The sequence below is a fragment of the Leptonotus elevatus genome, chromosome 19 (genome assembly GCF_054856555.1).
Source record: "Leptonotus elevatus isolate MCC_2025b chromosome 19, RoL_Lele_1.0, whole genome shotgun sequence".
In the NCBI taxonomy this organism is placed as follows: domain Eukaryota; kingdom Metazoa; phylum Chordata; class Actinopteri; order Syngnathiformes; family Syngnathidae; genus Leptonotus; species Leptonotus elevatus.
The window spans coordinates 3018040-3034973 of NC_141257.1; the positions used below are offsets into that span (position 1 = coordinate 3018040).

A 16934-nucleotide genomic window follows, 5' to 3' on the forward strand; every position below is an offset into this window, starting at 1 on the left:
GCCACTACCTGATTTAAAATTGTGTCCTGACTATCTTTGGGTCCTTTAAAAGTTCGTATTATTTGGAATCATGAATCGAATTATTGTATTTTCTTATTGTTTTTGTACTGCTGGAACCTTCAAAAATGTTTTCCTTCACTCCACTTTTGTTGACACAGTTAAAACACACGCGCACACACACACACCCACACACCCACACACACGCGCGCACACCAAAAACAAGTATCATCTCGCGGGTCTCCATTGCAGTAACACAAGCGCATGCGCATTGGCTTGTCTCAACGCAACGCGACAGAGTTTGTGAGGACATATTCGACGCTTCTAACTACTTCTATCTTCTACCACACAAATCAAAGCTTTTTGGAGACGCTTGTTTCGCCGTGGGATTAGCAGAATCGACAGCTACTTAAGCAATCGTGATTAAATCGACAAAAAAAAAAAGCGTCTTGTCACGTGATCAATACTGGCCAATCAGCAAGAGCCCCGACTAAAGTCTGCTCTTTGTTTGGATTGTTTTGGCGTTTCCACCTAAAATTGTTGAGGAATTACTTGTTGAGCTTCTTTGGGGGGACGCGAAGAGGACGATTTTTTTTAAACCGCCCCGCTCCATACATTAGGCACGTCGTGGACATGTTCGATGGGCTAATTTGAATGCCATGGCAGCCGTTTCCAAGTTTCGTTCAACGTTTGGATCCGGGGTGTAACTGGTCACGTGGCTTCCCCTCCCCCACCCTGCCCCAAAGAATGGAAGAAGGGTGGACATGTGTGAGGGAATATTGTGTTGCTTATAAATAAGTATCGAGTTGGAAGACCAGAGGATGTTTTCAAGACTTTTGGATTTACCCGTCGACATTTCTTTGTTTTAAACCTTAGGATTTGGGGGGTATACTTTTTTCTTTTTTTTTTTTTACCCCCACATATAACTCAAAACTTCATTTTATCACACAATGTTCCCCCCACAACCTTTATATCTGTCTTTTTGTAGTGTATTCATGTTGTGGTTTGATTTGCATGCTTGAGTGACATTGTTGGCCGTCTGTAACCTTGGAGAGTGGGGGATGGGCGCCTGTGATTGGGTAACCATTGACACGTTCGGCGAATTTGCTGTTGGTTCGTTTTGTCTGGTTTTCCTCCATTTTTGGTGATGTTACGGACTTATTTCACTTTAGCCATTTTATACCAGATTGTGCTGTTGGTAATTTAAAGCGTTGAGCAACATGGCGAATTGTTTTATCAGGCGTAAAAGAACGCAGCCATTTCCAATTCAAGTAGTTCAAAGCCGGTGATAAAATTGCTGCGTCATCCTGTTGTTCCGACTGCTCACCGTGTAGGCAGATAACGTTTCGACATTCGTGAAGAAAGCAGTGGCAGCGTTTTGAATTTAACGATGTCGTGACGCACGTTTAACCATTTTGGTAGTACTGTATGCTCTTTGTTTGCCACGCGGGCCGTGTTCGACGTTGCTTCCTCCTTTTGTCTTTCAACCCAAGCGAAACACCATCGTCGGGGCCGTTTCGGTTCGCTTATGGCACGTAGAGTGTGTTTAGATGTATTAGTGTTAAGTTTATTGCGATACCTGAGCACAATTCGATGATTTAAATCGTCGTTGTTGTGCTTAAAGATGGCGACCGGCGCCCCTCTGCGACTGATGTTATGGTAAGTGGGGAGAGGCTCGAAACCGTATGAAAGCGTCGTCATCCAGCGGCTCGACCAGTAAGGTTGCAGATATCCGCACAGAAAGCCCGCGTTACTTGCGCATTGGCCAATCGCCGCCTTCGCGTTGCATATGTTGACGTAATTTTAGACCTTCAAGTAGGGAGGCGCTTTCAACGTCCTTGCAAAATGTCATTGTGCTCTGAACCACTAAGCAGCGGAGTGTATCCATAATTTCGAGGGGAAAAAAGCCACAAATATTATTTAACGGTTTTGTGCGATTCTCTTTACATTAAAGGATATGCTTTTATGTTTCCACTTCAAAGGCTTAGCAAGCCGTTTCTGGGTGCGGTGAAATTGACTTGCACTCGAAGAGCCAATCGCAACTCAAAGGGCGGGGACGTTTTCAGCACGCGTGGCCAATAGGGTGCGTCGTGGGTCTATAAAAGAGCTGGCGTAACTAAGCGAGCGCCATTTCCACGAAGCAGGAGGAGCGATACGTCGCCGTTGGAGGGAACCGATAAAGAGGAGAAAAAAAAAAACACGGGAAGCGGAACAGATCCGGATACTGGCTTGAGTATAGCAAAAGCGCAATCCGGATCCATCCTGATGGATATGGCCGTTAACCCGCTGATTGACAGGTATCTACTGGTAAACTTGACTCTCAGCTTTCCAGCGGAGGCGATATTTGACACAATTTTGTCACTAATCTAGCTTTTATTTTGATGAGATGTTGGACTATGCCGACGCTGTGTGTGTGTGTGTGTGTGTATGCGCGCGGCAAAATGTCTCGGGAGAAATTGAGCGGCACACGGGAAATGGTGACTCGACGGGGAGCGGACGCGGAGTTTATGACGCGGGACTAAAATGTTTGTAAAGTGGCGGCGGTGGCGTTTGCGCGACGCCGGCGCCATGTTCGCAGCGCCGCTGCTAGCCTTGTTAGCATTAGCTCCTCATAATCTTGGCGTATCCGTTCACTATTGTGACCCATATGTTGACTTTAAATAACGTAATTAACGCCTTACTATTAACGCTACTATGTTTAGCGTGTTCTAGGCTATAACTGGTCCAATGCGTCCGTTTTTACGCCATTTCAGCGCTTTGTTATGATTGTTAGCCGTCAGTGGTGTTTTGCTTGAACCGGGAAATTTCGTATGAGATTAGTGATGCTACTTGACCACCACCGGACTGGTTTGTGTGGTCCGTTGCCCAGGTTACAGCGGCCCGGTGTCACTCAAACTAGAAAATTAAAAATACTTTTACTACTGCCACCTCCACCAACAACAATATTTTGTTATCCTAACAGCATAGTCAGTCATTTTTGTATGTTTTCAGGAAACCAGAAAAACAATAAATTCAACAAACAAGAGTCGAGTTGCCTCGATTTAACCTTTGCAGGTTACCATGACTGAGAGACTTGACTTGAGAATCAACAGACATAACGGGAAAAATCGTGAAAACTAATTTTGTTGATGTTGTGACAATAAGCTTAAAAAAAACTTTTAATGGCACGTATGCCATTAGACTAGTATGTTTACCTCCATTTTGTTTTCTAATGTTGTATCTTAAAAAAACATAATAAAGCACACTAACTGTCAAATGTTTCCAAAGGCTCTATCATTCAAAAATGGATAAATACTACCAGATTTGGTGTATTTTGGGAAAATAAATGCCCCCTGCTCCCCCTACCCCCCCCCCCCCCCCCACTCCAAATTTTCTACAAGTGTAATGGCGGGGGGAAAAAAATCATTTGTCAGAGATGATGCAGAATGACATTGCTGCTTGTGGTTCCAATATTGCTGTTAATGGTGTAGGTATAAACGCCATTAACCAGAGTAAAATTCCCCCAGCCACTTGCACGCTTTAAGCAGTCACTAGAGGCAGTAGAGAGTCAAGGGAAGCCACGTTGCAGGTCAAAGCAGCACTTCCTGTGACAACATTACTGCCACATGGGCAAAACGCCAACACTGATAAATCAGCAGTGTAGACATCAAATGACATCTTGCCCTTGAGGCATTCCTGTTGGGAATGTCAAGACCTTTCCGGCCACGGCTAATGTGGTAATAGAAGCCCTTTGATAACCTGGTAGATGTGCACCCATTGAGCCTTTGGTGTGCTTTAATGGTCTGAGGGTAGAAGGGGGGCGCTGTTGAGTCAGAATTACTCAGCAGTGCGGGATTTGCCGAGTCATGATTTGTTCCCCGCATAACATTTCACTTGAGTTTTAACACCGGGGCAAAGTGAAGTGCAGACAAATATTGAGCATTATAAATATTTTCTGACCGCATAGCCCTGCTAAGATGCCACACTGTGCTCTCCACAGCTCCCATGGTGGGCTAGACGTCGGCCTAATGGGGCTCACGGCACTGGATCAGAGTTCCGGCACAGCTGGAAAAAGGATCCGGAAGCCGTCCCTGCTCTATGAAGGCTTTGAAAGCCCAGGGATGCCCCTACACAACCAGAACACCACCCATGTCCCCCTGCAGTCCCTGGTGAAAGACCCTCACGGCCGACGGGGCAAGATGACTAACCAGCTGCAATTCCTGCAGAAGGTCTTGCTCAAGTCGCTGTGGCGTCACCACTTTGCTTGGCCCTTCCACGAGCCAGTGGATGCGGTCAAGCTCAACTTGCCTGTGAGTATTTGCTCAAGCAACGTCTGGTGGAGGGAAACTGTCTTGTTTGGAGCAGGGTGGGCGTGCCTGCGGAGCGAGAGAGGTCGTATTAATGCAACCAGTTAGTGTAACTGCTAAATTAAAATGCCTTGTTACTTGTAGCAGTTTTTCCTAGAAGTTATTTATTAAATTGTTTTAATTAAATTTTACCTTATCATCTTTGGAATGTTGAACAGTATCAAGGTTTTTTTTTTAAAGAATTTCCTTCGAAATTTGAAAAGCAATTTGTCTTTTTTTTTTTTTTTACTTTGGCAGCTACTCATTTTCTTTAATGAAAAACACAAAAGTGGAACTTAAATTCAGGTGACTAACGGGGACAATGATTTGCTTCATTTCAATTTAAGAAAAAGTAATTAAAAAAAATCTAGTGAACTCATTTGGGATTAATTTCTCAGTGATGGTTAAATTGTTTCTTACAAATAGTTGTGTAAACAATGTTAGCTGAATTATTGTTAAATATATTTTACGCAAATGGCTATCACTAACAGCAATTTTTTTGCAAAAGTTTTTTAAAATAAAATTTGGATTTTTATATAAAAAAAATGTTTTTAAAGTTGATAATCTAAATTCTAAAAAATAAATGGAATTTGAAAAGCAGCATTAAGTACTACAGTATAGTTAAATGAAATGCAAATGTGAAAAATTAAAAATACATTTAAAAAAAATTGAACCATTCATTCCATGTTATGAAATTAATAATGTAACAATTTAACCCCCCCCCCCCCCAAAAAAAAATCTACAAATGACTTTGTCCAGCCGGCAAATCAAAAGCCTTAACATGCATGATCCCTCTTCAGGACTATCACAAGATCATCAAGATCCCAATGGACTTGGGCACCATTAAAAAGAGGCTGGAGAGCAACTACTACTACAGTGCCAGCGAATGCATGCAGGACTTTAACACCATGTTTACCAACTGCTACATTTACAACAAGGTACGACGGTTGCAACTGAAAAACAAGTTAAGAGGCCGGACGTCACGTGACCTCCATTACTGAGCCATCGCGCGTGTCCCTCTTAGCCGTCCGATGACATCGTCTTGATGGCGCAGTCGCTGGAGAAAGCATTTCTGCAGAAGGTGGCGCAGATGCCCCCCGAGGAGGTGGATCTGAGCCCCCCCCCTGCGCGCAGCAGACCCGCCAAAGTGGGAAAGAGAGGCAGAGGAAGTGCAGGTGCAAACACACATGACTGACTCAACGGTTTTTGCTTCCCCCCCCCATGGACCTCCCCATACATAATATTACTTCTGTGGCAATGTCAAGACAAGAACCGCTGATTAAACATTGTCGTCTTATCTTTGCTAATTAGCTTCCGGAGGAGTCACCACTGCTCACCAGGTGCCCGCCGTCTCCCAGTCCGTGTACTCTCCCACCACGCCGGAGACGCCCGAAACCATCCTCTCCACCCCTCCGCAGACCATCATGAGCAAGAGTCTGACCCTCAGCCTGACGAATGAGCACAGTATCCCCCCAATGACGGGCCTGCTGCCCACACAGCCCACCACCAAGGTCAGACTCGCCACGAGGAAGATCTTAGCTTAGCTTGTTTTGTTTTTTTTGACCACTGTGTATTCTAACAATGGAACTTAAGCATTGTGTGTATTCATAAGGTCTAAGCGACATTTAAAAAGTGTCACTCGCACATTGGACAAGAACCTCTTGAATATATCTATTATTTTTTTCTTTGCCAACAGCCCATCGCCGCGGGACAAAATAAAACGCTTTCAGTAACTCTTCATCTTCAATAGGAACGCCAGATAATTTTGTAGGAAAAAGTTCAAATATGACCTCAATAGGAGTTCAAAAATTGAGCCACATTTAAAAATACAAATTGCAGACTCTTTTTGGTTTAGAGCAGGGGTGCTCAAGTTCGGTCCTCGAGAGCCCCTATCCAGCCTGTTTTCCACGTTTCTCTCCACTAACACACCTGATTCGTGATCAGGATCGTTATCAGGCTTCTGCCGAGCTTGCTGATTAGCTGATCATTAGATTCAGCTGTGCTGCAGGAGGGAAACATGGAAAACAGGCTGGGGTAGGGGCTCTCGAGGACCGAACTTGAGCACCCCTGGTTTAGAGTATAACTAAACGACTTTAGTCCAATTTTCATCAATCTCGGTGAAACTTTGAAGTGCGTCGTTAAAAAATGAATTCCAGACGTGTGATGCGCTTCTCGTTTTCTTTCAATGACAGAAAAAGGGCGTAAAGAGGAAAGCTGACACGACCACGCCGATCACGGTGGCCATGCCCATCATGAGCTCCATGAACATGGGCGTGGGCGCCATGGGCATGGGCCACGTCGGCCACGGCTCGCCGCTCACCCTCGCCGCGCTCGGCATGGAGCACGACGCCGGGCTGAACCTTGGCCAAGGTCTCGGCCTGAACCAGGGCCTGAGCCTCGGTCAGGGTTTTGGCCTCAACCAGGCTATGGGAATGAACGCCGAGCACGGGCAGGTCATGTTGGGCGGCAAAGGGCCGGGGGGGTGCAGGAGAGGAGTGAGCGGGCGGCCCATCAAGCCCCCGAAGAAGGACCTGCCGGACTCCATCTTGCCGACGCCGGTGCGCCGCAGCAAGCTAACGCCGCAGCTGCGCTACTGCAACGGCGTCCTGAAGGAGCTCCTGTCCAAGAAGCACGCCGCCTACGCCTGGCCCTTCTACAAGCCCGTGGATGCGTCCTCGCTGGGCCTCCACGACTACCACGAAATCATCAAGCAGCCCATGGACCTCAGCACCGTCAAGGTACGCCCGCCCGCCCGCGCGCGCGCGCCGCAGGTTTTCAAATTGCTAACGTGACTCCGCCTTGTGGCGCCGCAGAGGAAGATGGACAGCAGAGAGTACATGGACGCGCAGCAGTTTTCGGCGGACATCAGGCTGATGTTCTCCAACTGCTACAAGTATAACCCCCCCGATCACGACGTGGTGGCAATGGCTCGAAAGCTCCAGGTGAGCCGGGGGTCCCCTCTGCATTTTTTTTTTTTTTTTGCACCGTAGACCAGAGCGCTTTTACATGAAATGGCTCCTCCCTCAGGACGTTTTTGAGTTCTGCTTCGCCAAGATGCCAGACGAGCAGCCGGTGCCCCCGAGCTCCTCGTCGTCCTCCTCGTCCTCGTCCTCCTCTTCGTCCGAGAGCGAGCTGAGCAGCGACGAGAGCGAGAGCGAGAGCAGCCCCAGCTCGGACTCCGAGGAGGAGCGAGCCAACCGCCTGGCCGAACTTCAGGAGCAGGTAACGTCGGGGGAGAAAAGGAGCCCCGCCGCGTGCGCCGCCGGCCGTCTTCTGACTCGCTTGCTTTTCTCCTCCCCAGCTGAAAGCGGTCCACGAGCAGCTCACGGCACTCTCTCAGGGCCCCATAGTGAAACCCAAGAAGAAGAAAGACAAGAAGGACAAGAAGAAGAAGAGGAGGAAGGGTGAGAAGCATCAGAAGATGGAAGAAGAGCTGGTGCTCATCCGGCCCACCAAGCCCCCCAAAGTTAGCAAAACGCAAAAAAATAAGGGCAACAAGGCAATGGGCAGTCCCATGATGCCGATCAAAAAGTCCCAGAGCAAGAAAAACAACAAAAGCAAGTGAGTGCTGACACCTGCTGGGCGATGTTGGTACTGCTCGCTTTCTGCGCGTGTCGCGTATGGTTATTATTGCGAGTGCGCGTCAAAAAAGTGTTCTCTCGTCTGTGCCAGATCTAAGAAGGGAGGCATGATGTTCAGCATGCCGCCAGCCGTGCCGGAGCCCCTCATGCACCACTTTGACTCGGACGAGGAGGAAGAGATGGTGCCCATGTCGTACGACGAGAAGCGGCAGCTCAGCCTGGACATCAACAAGCTGCCCGGCGAGAAGCTGGGCCGCGTGGTTTACATCATCCAGTCGCGGGAGCCGTCCCTGCGAGACACCAACCCCGAGGAGATCGAGATCGACTTTGAGACGCTCAAGCCGTCCACGCTGCGAGAGCTGGAGCGCTACGTCATGACGTGCCTGAGGAAAAAGCCGCGCAAGCCTTATGGTGAGGAGGCGGACACACTTTAAAAAAAAATTTTTTTTAGCAACTGATCCTCACTGCTTTGAAGAACTTAGCGGTCGGCCATATTGTGACTTGTGTGTTCCCTTCAAAGCCATCAAGAACAGCGCCGGGAAGTCGCGTGAAGAGCTGGCTCTGGAGAAACAACTCGAGCTGGAGAAAAGGCTGATCGACGTCAGCGGGCAGCTCAACTCTGGGAAGAAGCCCGCCAAAGCCAAGCGTAAGTCGTGCTCCCAATTTGATAATGTGCCCATGAAGCATGCTAATTAATTTCCATGGGCTGCTAATTGGAGGATTTTGGAACATTGGCATTTCATTAGATTTAACTTTGAAATATTTTGGGGGACAGACGAGGCAATTCTGTCATTGAAGACAAAAAAAGAGACATTAAGCAACTTACTATTATTTGCATGAAATATGGTTGCTTTCGTCAGGATTATTACCGTTATGAAGTTCCCGACTGGTAATCGCATAGAAAACTCCTCTTACCAATCACGCCGTTTTTCTTTTTCCCCCCCGCAGTTGAGAAACCAGCCACCGAGTCGAGCACCCAGCCGTCACGCCTCAGTGCCAGCAGCTCCTCCTCAGACTCTTCCTCATCTTCCTCATCGTCCTCATCCTCAGACACCAGCGAGTCCGACTGAGAGGCAGAAGACTTTTTTCAGATTACATTTTTTTTTAAAGTTTATATGGTGGGTGTTCACCTGACAAAACCCCCAGTTGCGCCAGTCCCAACTGGACTGGACTGGACTAGACTGGACTGGAGCGGCCGGTCCAGCCGAGAGATGGCGCCTTCCTTGGGCCGATGGCGAATTATTGTCGTTCCAGGAAGGGCCAGTTAGGCCAAGTGAAGTGGGCCGAGTTAGGGACGTTTCATCGGGGGGAGATGGCGTTTGCATGTGTTGGGGGGAGTTTGGGTGCTAGAGCCAGAGTGCGTTCAACATCTGGAGATGCTTTCCCTTCTTACTGTGTTCGCTGTTCTTGACGGTGTTTGTAGATGTTCTGTACAGTTATAGAACTCTTTTCTTTTATAAAGAAGTATTTTACTTATTCCCGTTGTGGGAACCATCAACTGTTGTGCGTTTCAGCTTTTCATAAGTGCTCAAGAAGACAAACGTACGCGTGTGTTTGCGGCCTGCTGAAGTTCTCCATAGTTTTGACGCAGGCGTTGAAAAGTGGGCATGGCGCTCCACCCGTTCCAGGGTTGGCGATTCCAGAGCCAGAAATGAAAAACCATGAAACAGTTTTTGCCACAGGTGCTTCTCCTAAACAGGTGGAGACTTAGCGTGTTTACCTGCCAGTTGAATACAAGCACCTGTGGCTAAAGCCAAACTGTGGCAGGGTTTTTTCCTTTCTGGACTTGGATTCCCCAACCCTGCGTTTGAGGTGTTTGAGTGGAAGTCGAATTTTTTTCCTACCAGTGTTTTGGTTTCCCCTCCTTTCCAGTGTTTTTCTGTACACTCGATTGCTCCTTGACCAATTTGCTAATAAAAACAAAAGCAGTTGAAGGCATCTGTGTGACATCTTCTGTGTTGTTCTGTTGCCCCCCCCACCCGTTTTCCATGATCACTTTGGAGCTGCTCAACAAGGTGTATGTTTGAAAAGAAAAACAATACTAACACTTTTTTTTGGGTTGGTAATAATGTACCGGTAGTGAAGCACTAGGTGTGTGTACAACAATCTTACTGATAGTTCTATCAAAGCAGCACAAAATTGGGCATCATTTACAGAAAGTTAGGTAGAAAAACATGTGCAAATATGTATAAACGATAGATGAGAGAAGTCTTACGCTATTGTGTTAAATTTGCATGGTAAAACAATATGTATTTAAAATATATATATGACAAATATAAGGAGAGCGTGGCTGAGAATAAAAATATATATATATAGTCCAATGATAATGTTTATTTAGTATGAAATGTATCATTTTGTTATTGTGACCAAAAATCCAATCTAAGAATTTCTTCCTCTCGCCTCCACTTCACCTTTGGGGTGCCTCTATCTCCATCTAGCGTTCGAACGGAAAACTACCAAAATACACACACACACAAAAAGCAATATGGCGACCGCCGGGCGGCTTGTGTCAAGGTTGGCGGTGGTGACGGGTAAATTAATTATTTAGCCCATTATAATTAAACGTGTCAGTTAGTAGCCGTGCTCTCTCTGTAAAATGTATCTTTCGGTTGGGTTAGTTGTTGTCGTTTTAAGTCGGATTCGAAGTTTTCCAGTTAGTCGGTAACGTCAGCCACCGCAGCAACTTGGACTCTTGCTTTTTGAATAGTCCTCGAAAGATGGAAAATGTTCTCACATTTATTGGCGCGCGGTAGACACGGAATGTGGGCCTTCAGCGGGGATGATCTCATCCAGCTCTATCACGTCGGAAATTAGTATACAAAAAAAACGAGACATTCCTATATTTGAGAACGAATACAAGTCTAAATGTCTACACTTCAAGAAACAGTTCACAATCATTATAATTTATCCCAAAACACGGGGAGAGAAAAAAAACTTGATATAAAAAAAAAGTACATCGTACTCACCACCAGACCTTTTGTTTGCAGACAAAATCCATCATGCCCTTTTTTTTGCTAGCAGAGTTGGGTAGTTAATGAAGCTAGCAGTTCTTGCCGAAGTGGCGAATAAATTATTTTGCTTCTTTTTTTCTTTCTTTCTTGGAAACAAGGCAGTCAGCTACAGCGGTGTCCGACCTGGCCTCGCAATGTCAACTCGAAAAGTCTGCCTTGAAAGTGAATTTTACTGTCCGACATTTGTCCGTTTATCTCTAATCACCTGCACGTCGCAGTAATTTGGAATCCCGCTCAAGGAGCCAATCAGATGACAGAACATGAAATCTGATTGGTTCAAATTGGTTTAACCCCCCCTCCCCCAAATTCCATTTCTCATGTGTGAGTATACGTGTGACGTCATCAGCACTCGTGATTTCAGTTGCCTTTTGTAGATTTCATTCCCATGGAACACATAGAAGCTGAAATCTGATTGGACGTTAGAAAATTAACCCATAGAGTAGACTATAAGCTGCTCAGCCAAGACACACGACGTGAAGACAAGAAACTGTTCTTTGGAAACTAATTAATACAAATTTTATGTAAATTTAAATAGTCAATAGGTGGTTGGTGACCTGCAGTCTATCCCAGCTCATTTATGGGCACACCCTGGATTGGTCGCCATTGTCAGGTCATTCGGTGTGAACGCTTATCTCATCCAGGTGGCGGCAGCGGAATTGGCCGCGCCGTGTGCCAGCGCTTGGCCTCCGAGGGCGCCTCCGTGGTGGTCGCTGACGTGAACGAGATGTCGGCCAATGAGACGCTGCAAAGCCTGCCAGGTGACCTCAAGGGTCAGACCCACATGGCTGCTGCTGCCGTGGACGTGACGTCAAAAGAGAGCGTCAAGAACCTGCTCACAACCATCCAAGTTTGTCTTTAATTGGACATTTTTGACACGAAATTGCAACGTTAGCAGCAGCTGCTCGATATTTGCGGCCATTTTTGTTGGTGTAACCTGCTAAAAATAAAACAATTTGAAGAAATGTGATTATTCACAATGCCGCAGGCTCGCTACTTCCAGCCGCCCTCGGTGTGCGTGAACATGGCGGGAATCACATTGGACAACTTCCTGCTGGACATGGAAGAGGATGACTTTGACAGGGTGGTCCAGGTCAACCTCAAGGTCGGACGCCCGTCCGGTCCCGTCCCCTCGTTCCGCTCAGTCTCATCAATGTTGTCTTCTAGGGCTCCTTTTTGGTCATACAAGGCGTCGCTCAGGCCCTGGTGGCCTGCGGAGCCTCCAAAGGATCCATCATTACTGTGGGCAGCATTGTGGGCAAAGTTTGTATCCGTCACCCTCATTGAAAAGAGCGCCATCAAAATCGAAACTGTTCTTAGTTCATCCCTCATATTCCGCAGGTGGGGAACATCGGACAGGTCAATTACGCCGCTTCGAAAGCCGGAGTGGAAGGTTTAACCAGGACGGCCGCCAAAGAGCTCAGTCGGTGAGGAGAGCGCACGTCGCTGCGAAATATCAGGACGCCGTGTTCAGATATTCCTCTCGTTTTGGGCGTTAGGTTCGGGATCCGGTGCAATTGTGTGCTGCCGGGGTTTATATCGACACCCATGACGGACACGGTGCCCGACAAGGTGATCAGCAAGGTAAAAGGCACACTTCAGTCTTTACTATGAAAAGCCGGGATTATCAACAGTTGTTTTATTATATTGATGTTTAAAATAGATGGCGTTTACAATCATAAAATACATTAAAAGTCTTTTTTTTTGTGTCTAAAAAGAACACCGTGGTGTCAAAAATCAACTCCACTGTGTCAAGTAGGTTTTCAGACTACACTGCCACTTAGTGGTCGTTAGAAAGAATGCAGTTGTGATGGGAACCCGTAAAGCGCGGTGGCTGATTAGCCATGAACGGCGCAGCTGGATAGAAAAAAACAAAATACAAAACTGGAGAGCAACAAATAAACTGGAAGACCACAGACTTACTTTATTAATAGGAAATAGATAAATAAATAACACAGGCTTCTCGCGTCACGATTACACGTCCACGGCATCACATGCATTGACGGCCAAACGAAAAAGTGCTGCATAGGCACAACAAAAACAAGGAGGCGCCACCCTGTGGCGCGGTGCCACACTGCGGATTGTTACAGTGCGTTTCAAAAATCAAAATAAACCACTTTGAGCTATTATTTAATTCAACGTAAAGTCAGTCGTGGGTCTGAAAGTTATTGACGTACATTTTGCGTGTGTGAACTCATGTTTTTATAAGTAAATGTGTCTCTTGTCTCATTTTTAACATTGTGTCGCCGGTTGTTTGGTTTTTAATGTCAGATGAAGGCTCTGATCCCGCTGGGGAGGATGGGAGAGGTGGCAGGTGAGACATTTTTAACAGATGTCTCCTTATTTGCATACACGTGGTACCTTGACTTTACCTGCGAGTAATTCATTCAACTGAAATTAATCCAATTTACCCCAGCTGAAATAAATTGAAATTCCATTCATCCGTTCCAGCCCCACCAAAAGACTTTTTTTTTTGTTCGTTAGATTTTCTTTTTTTTTACTCGCTCGTAACCCAAATTTTGGCTATCAACATGAGCCACTCTAAAGTCAAGGTACCACTGTACTATATATTGCATTTAAGCCTTGTTTTCCCGAGCATGCAATGTGCTCTCTCGTCCTGTAGAGGTCGCTGACGTGTGCGCCTTCTTGGCCTCGGACGATGCACGTTACGTCACGGGGGCCAGCCTGGAAGTGACAGGTACGGAATATGACGTCTGGCGGCACTTGAGCGCCCTCTGTCAGACACTTTTATATCTCTCCGCCAAACAAATGTTTTGTGTCTTTTTCTGCTTCAGGTGGACTTTTCATGGGCTAAACCTGAAGTCGGCTGAACAATGTTTGTACGCCTTGAATCATGGGCGTTAAATTCAAGGCCTTGGGTCCAAATCTGGTCTGTTGCATAATATTTGCGGCCCACGAAAGTGAATAAAGTGTTTCTACCTTGGTTTGTGCTAAATAAATTTTTCATTTTGGCAAGAAATTGTAATTTGATTTTTTTGTTATTGTACAAAAGATAAAGTATTTGTTACTATTTTACTTGAGTATTCTTTTCAGCGAATACTGTTCTACTGGTACTTGAGTGTTTTTTTTTATGACTCCTTTTTAGTTTTACTTGAGTAATATTAATTTGAAGTAACGCTACTCTGACTTGAGTACAATTCTTGGCTACTCGACCCACCTTTGGGAATGTAAGGCAATCACAGTAACATGACAGGCCCACTCATTTTACACACAAGGAATTCAGTCATTTATCCACATCATCGCAATCGACAATAACAATTAAACGGAAGTGGTCGGTAACTCTCACCTGTGCGTGTTTACTGGCGTTGCAGGGCAGGCACGTCGTTGACAAGAAGTGCAGGTTTAAGGTCCGCCATGTTTCTGTGTACTTCCCACCAGCAAGAAAAAAATCCTTCCAGCTTTCACGACATGACGTTCAAGTACTTAACACCAAATGGACAAAAAAATCACAAGGAAGCGTTCACGTAAAAGTGCTCACGCTTCGATGTTAAAAATGGACTTATGGTCACCCACAGCGCCGCCTTGTGGCCAATCTTTGTAATGCAAGCGTTGCTATTCTCTTTCGAAGAAAAACACGAGTCAAAATGGCATTTTACAAAAGATTATATATTACAGGAATTAGAAAAATACTTACACACATTATAAAATCATACGTCTCTTTTTCAGCATCATAATTTTTTTTTTCCCACGTTGAAATGTCAGCTCAATAAAAACAAACTAGCAGTTGAGGTCATTCTCTCTGAAGGACATTTATTTATTTTTTCAGTTGGTTTTCTTGGCCTTCCCCGCCCACTTCCCTGATATATTTAAAAACAAAATCAACAGCAATTCGATTTAACAAACAAAAACAAAAATCCACAATATGGCTGACAAGAGACTGGGAGGCCAGGCGGGGTTTGCGTTGGGTTCGTCCCCTGCCACCCTCTCACCCTCCCTCTCGCCAACCGCCTCCTACCCTCTGTGGTCTCTCGCACCGGCGTGAACGGTTCGGACGTGAAAGTCAAAAGCAGCGGCAACAGAGGTGGAGAGAGTCACCTTTTTAATGGTTACACACTGGAATGGAAGCAACATTGAACAGCACAGGACAGTCCAGAGGGGGGAAACACAATCCGGCATAGCCGCAGATTCTTTGGCGTGGTCTTCCGAAAAAAAGGGGGGCCGCTGGCAGAAATAAATACAAAACGAAATATATACCACATGTGACCGGCGAGAATATTTGGTGGTCCGTTTCTTTCCTTTTTTTTTTTTTTTAATGTCAAAGCACCCTGTTTTGTTCTAAAATAAATACAATAGAATATCACTATGTCTGTACAAACGGAGTGTAATGCACATTTGCCCAGCTGGAGGCTCGATGACATGACAAGAGGAGACAAACGGAGTCAAACTTTTGGCACAATTAGCACTTTTTGCCACACGCGTTCTCTCAGGAAAAACAAAGATTTTTATTCAGCCAAGATAGTTGGTAGGGAGGAATCCCCTTCCCTTCCTCCCGAGGATGCCCGGGAAGGACACAAGATGCGATCACGCTAACAAGTTGGAAACCTTTTTTTGAAGGAATTCTGTGGTTCTTTTAATACGTGGACCAGCTGCGAGACGGCGGGGGCGGAGCCAAGTCGGCGTGATGGAAGGATGGCAGGTGGGCGGAGGGGAGGGTGAGCCAGAGGGGTGGGGGCTTTTTGGGGCCGCCCCGCTCCCTCTCGAAGGTCCTTCCCTCTGAGACCTCTTCAGAACTTTTTTTTTTTTTAGTTATTTTTTGACGTCCATTAATTAGGAGGATGCTGCGTTGCTCGGGCAACACCGTCCCTATGTGTGTGTGTGTGTGTGTGTTACATATCATTTACAAGTTAATTTACAAATTATTGAGCATGAATGGCTTGTGTGTAGGTGTCTCTAAGTGCGTGTGTGTGTGTGTGTGTGCGTGAGTGTGCATGCGTGTGTGTGAGATTAGCCTTGGAAGCACACAGGTCCCACTTCAAATCCAAACTGTTGGTTGCTCTCCCCAAAGTCCGACACTTTGATGTCCAGCAGAGGAAGATGTTCCACCTGTGGCGTGTTGATCTCCAGCACCGTCCTGTCGAAGCCTTTGCGATACTGCGGAGACACGCGCGCAGGAAAGAGGACGTTCAGACAAGTTCTTGAAGAATAGACGAAAGGGCAACCTTGATTTTGCGCTGCCACGTGTGGCCACAGAGGGCGCTGTTGCCAAGCAAAATCAAAATCTTGGATTTAAAAAAAAAAAAAAATTGTCTTTGGTGTTTACAAAAAAAAACATCTAGGTGTGATTGATTCTAAAATCTGGACTCACAGAGCATCCGTCCACCAGCGCTTTGATGTACGGGTTGGTCTCGTAGCTCAGCTCGTCTTCGTTGGCGCCCTGGAAGTGCAGCGCCCTCTGGTGGTTGTTCTTGGCGCTCTGGTCGGCCCAGGCCACCGAGCGGTGGCAGTGGTAGGTCAGGTTTTGCCGGGCCCCCACGCTCAGGAGGCGCAGGAATCCCAGCTGGACCACGCCCACCGGCTCGCCGTCAGAGTCCACGTAGGAGAACTGCGAGGAGGAGGCAGATGAGGATCACGGGGACGATTTGGAACGCGGCTTTCGCGTCGGTGGGCGGACTGACCTTTCCGCCTGTGGCAAACTCACTGTACCAGGAACCTGGAGTCTCTTTCTCCCACGAGCTCATCTTCACCTGCCACCACAATCACATACGAGGACCTCCTCATAATCCAAACACCACTTAATTCATTCATACATGAATCTTTGACGTCTATAGCCGTCAATGGCAGTGAATGTGTTTAAACGTTAATTTGTGCTCTGATGCCGAGACACGGGACTGACCGCGTTGACGCTCTTGTGGGGATACAGGCACGTGTCACCGCTGGTGAAGTTACAGAAGACCTTGAAAGAATCTCTGGAGCAGCCCTGGTTGGGGTCAATCCAGTACTCTCCTGTTTTGTTGTTGTAGTCAGAGGAATCATGAGATGAAGATCTGAGCATGAGATGATCC

At 46.5% G+C, this 16934-nt stretch overlaps 3 protein-coding genes and 1 long non-coding RNA gene across 5 annotated transcripts in view; 2 read left to right on the forward strand and 2 right to left on the reverse strand.

The window, feature by feature from the left end:
• The first annotated feature begins 259 nt into the window (after positions 1-259).
• Positions 260-9841, forward strand: brd2a (bromodomain containing 2a). 2 transcript variants are annotated; one of them, XM_086062290.1, is made up of 12 exons: positions 260-883; positions 3977-4286; positions 5123-5260; positions 5347-5497; positions 5634-5833; positions 6515-7060; positions 7136-7264; positions 7350-7544; positions 7624-7883; positions 7995-8314; positions 8424-8549; positions 8852-9841. In XM_086062290.1, exons 2-12 carry the CDS (start codon positions 4005-4007, stop codon positions 8971-8973), a joined length of 2469 nt encoding a protein of 822 aa, XP_085918416.1. In that variant the 5' UTR covers positions 260-883; positions 3977-4004; the 3' UTR covers positions 8974-9841. The 2 variants fall into 2 exon arrangements, with proteins under 2 accessions (XP_085918416.1, XP_085918415.1); XM_086062289.1 differs by having other exon boundaries at positions 261-2294.
• Positions 9842-10372: 531 nt separating this feature from the next.
• On the forward strand, positions 10373-13891 carry hsd17b8 (hydroxysteroid (17-beta) dehydrogenase 8). The gene is made up of 9 exons (XM_086062790.1): positions 10373-10434; positions 11556-11761; positions 11900-12016; positions 12079-12174; positions 12253-12338; positions 12411-12495; positions 13183-13225; positions 13535-13609; positions 13707-13891. The coding sequence occupies exons 1-9, from the start codon at positions 10389-10391 to the stop codon at positions 13724-13726; spliced, it is 774 nt and encodes a 257-aa protein (XP_085918916.1). The 5' UTR covers positions 10373-10388; the 3' UTR covers positions 13727-13891.
• Positions 12811-14407, reverse strand: LOC147157485 (uncharacterized). The gene is made up of 2 exons (XR_015091282.1): positions 14219-14407; positions 12811-13596 (listed from the first exon to the last, which is right to left on the reverse strand). It is a non-coding gene; the product is annotated as an uncharacterized LOC147157485 (long non-coding RNA).
• A 220-nt stretch (positions 14408-14627) lies between these two features.
• The window catches only part of col11a2 (collagen, type XI, alpha 2), a 30530-nt gene continuing 28223 nt past the window's right edge, over positions 14628-16934 (reverse strand). The window contains exons 62-65 of the mRNA XM_086062556.1: positions 16766-16875; positions 16548-16616; positions 16238-16474; positions 14628-16023 (exon numbers count right to left, since the gene is read on the reverse strand). Of these exons, the coding sequence (XP_085918682.1) occupies positions 15877-16023; positions 16238-16474; positions 16548-16616; positions 16766-16875 (563 nt within the window). The 3' untranslated portion in view covers positions 14628-15876. The remainder of the gene's footprint in view (positions 16024-16237; positions 16475-16547; positions 16617-16765; positions 16876-16934) is intronic.

Coding starts and splice junctions, on each gene's coding strand:
- brd2a (XM_086062289.1), top strand. CDS start 2,263: ATGGATATGGCCGTTAACCCGCTGATTGACAG. Junction 7,884..7,994: donor AAGAAAAACAACAAAAGCAA/GTGAGTGCTGAC, acceptor CGTCTGTGCCAG/ATCTAAGAAGGGAGGCATGA. Junction 8,550..8,851: donor GAAGCCCGCCAAAGCCAAGC/GTAAGTCGTGCT, acceptor TCCCCCCCGCAG/TTGAGAAACCAGCCACCGAG.
- hsd17b8 (XM_086062790.1), top strand. CDS start 10,389: ATGGCGACCGCCGGGCGGCTTGTGTCAAGGTTGGCGGTGGTGACGG. Junction 10,435..11,555: donor AAGGTTGGCGGTGGTGACGG/GTAAATTAATTA, acceptor TATCTCATCCAG/GTGGCGGCAGCGGAATTGGC. Junction 11,762..11,899: donor ACCTGCTCACAACCATCCAA/GTTTGTCTTTAA, acceptor ACAATGCCGCAG/GCTCGCTACTTCCAGCCGCC.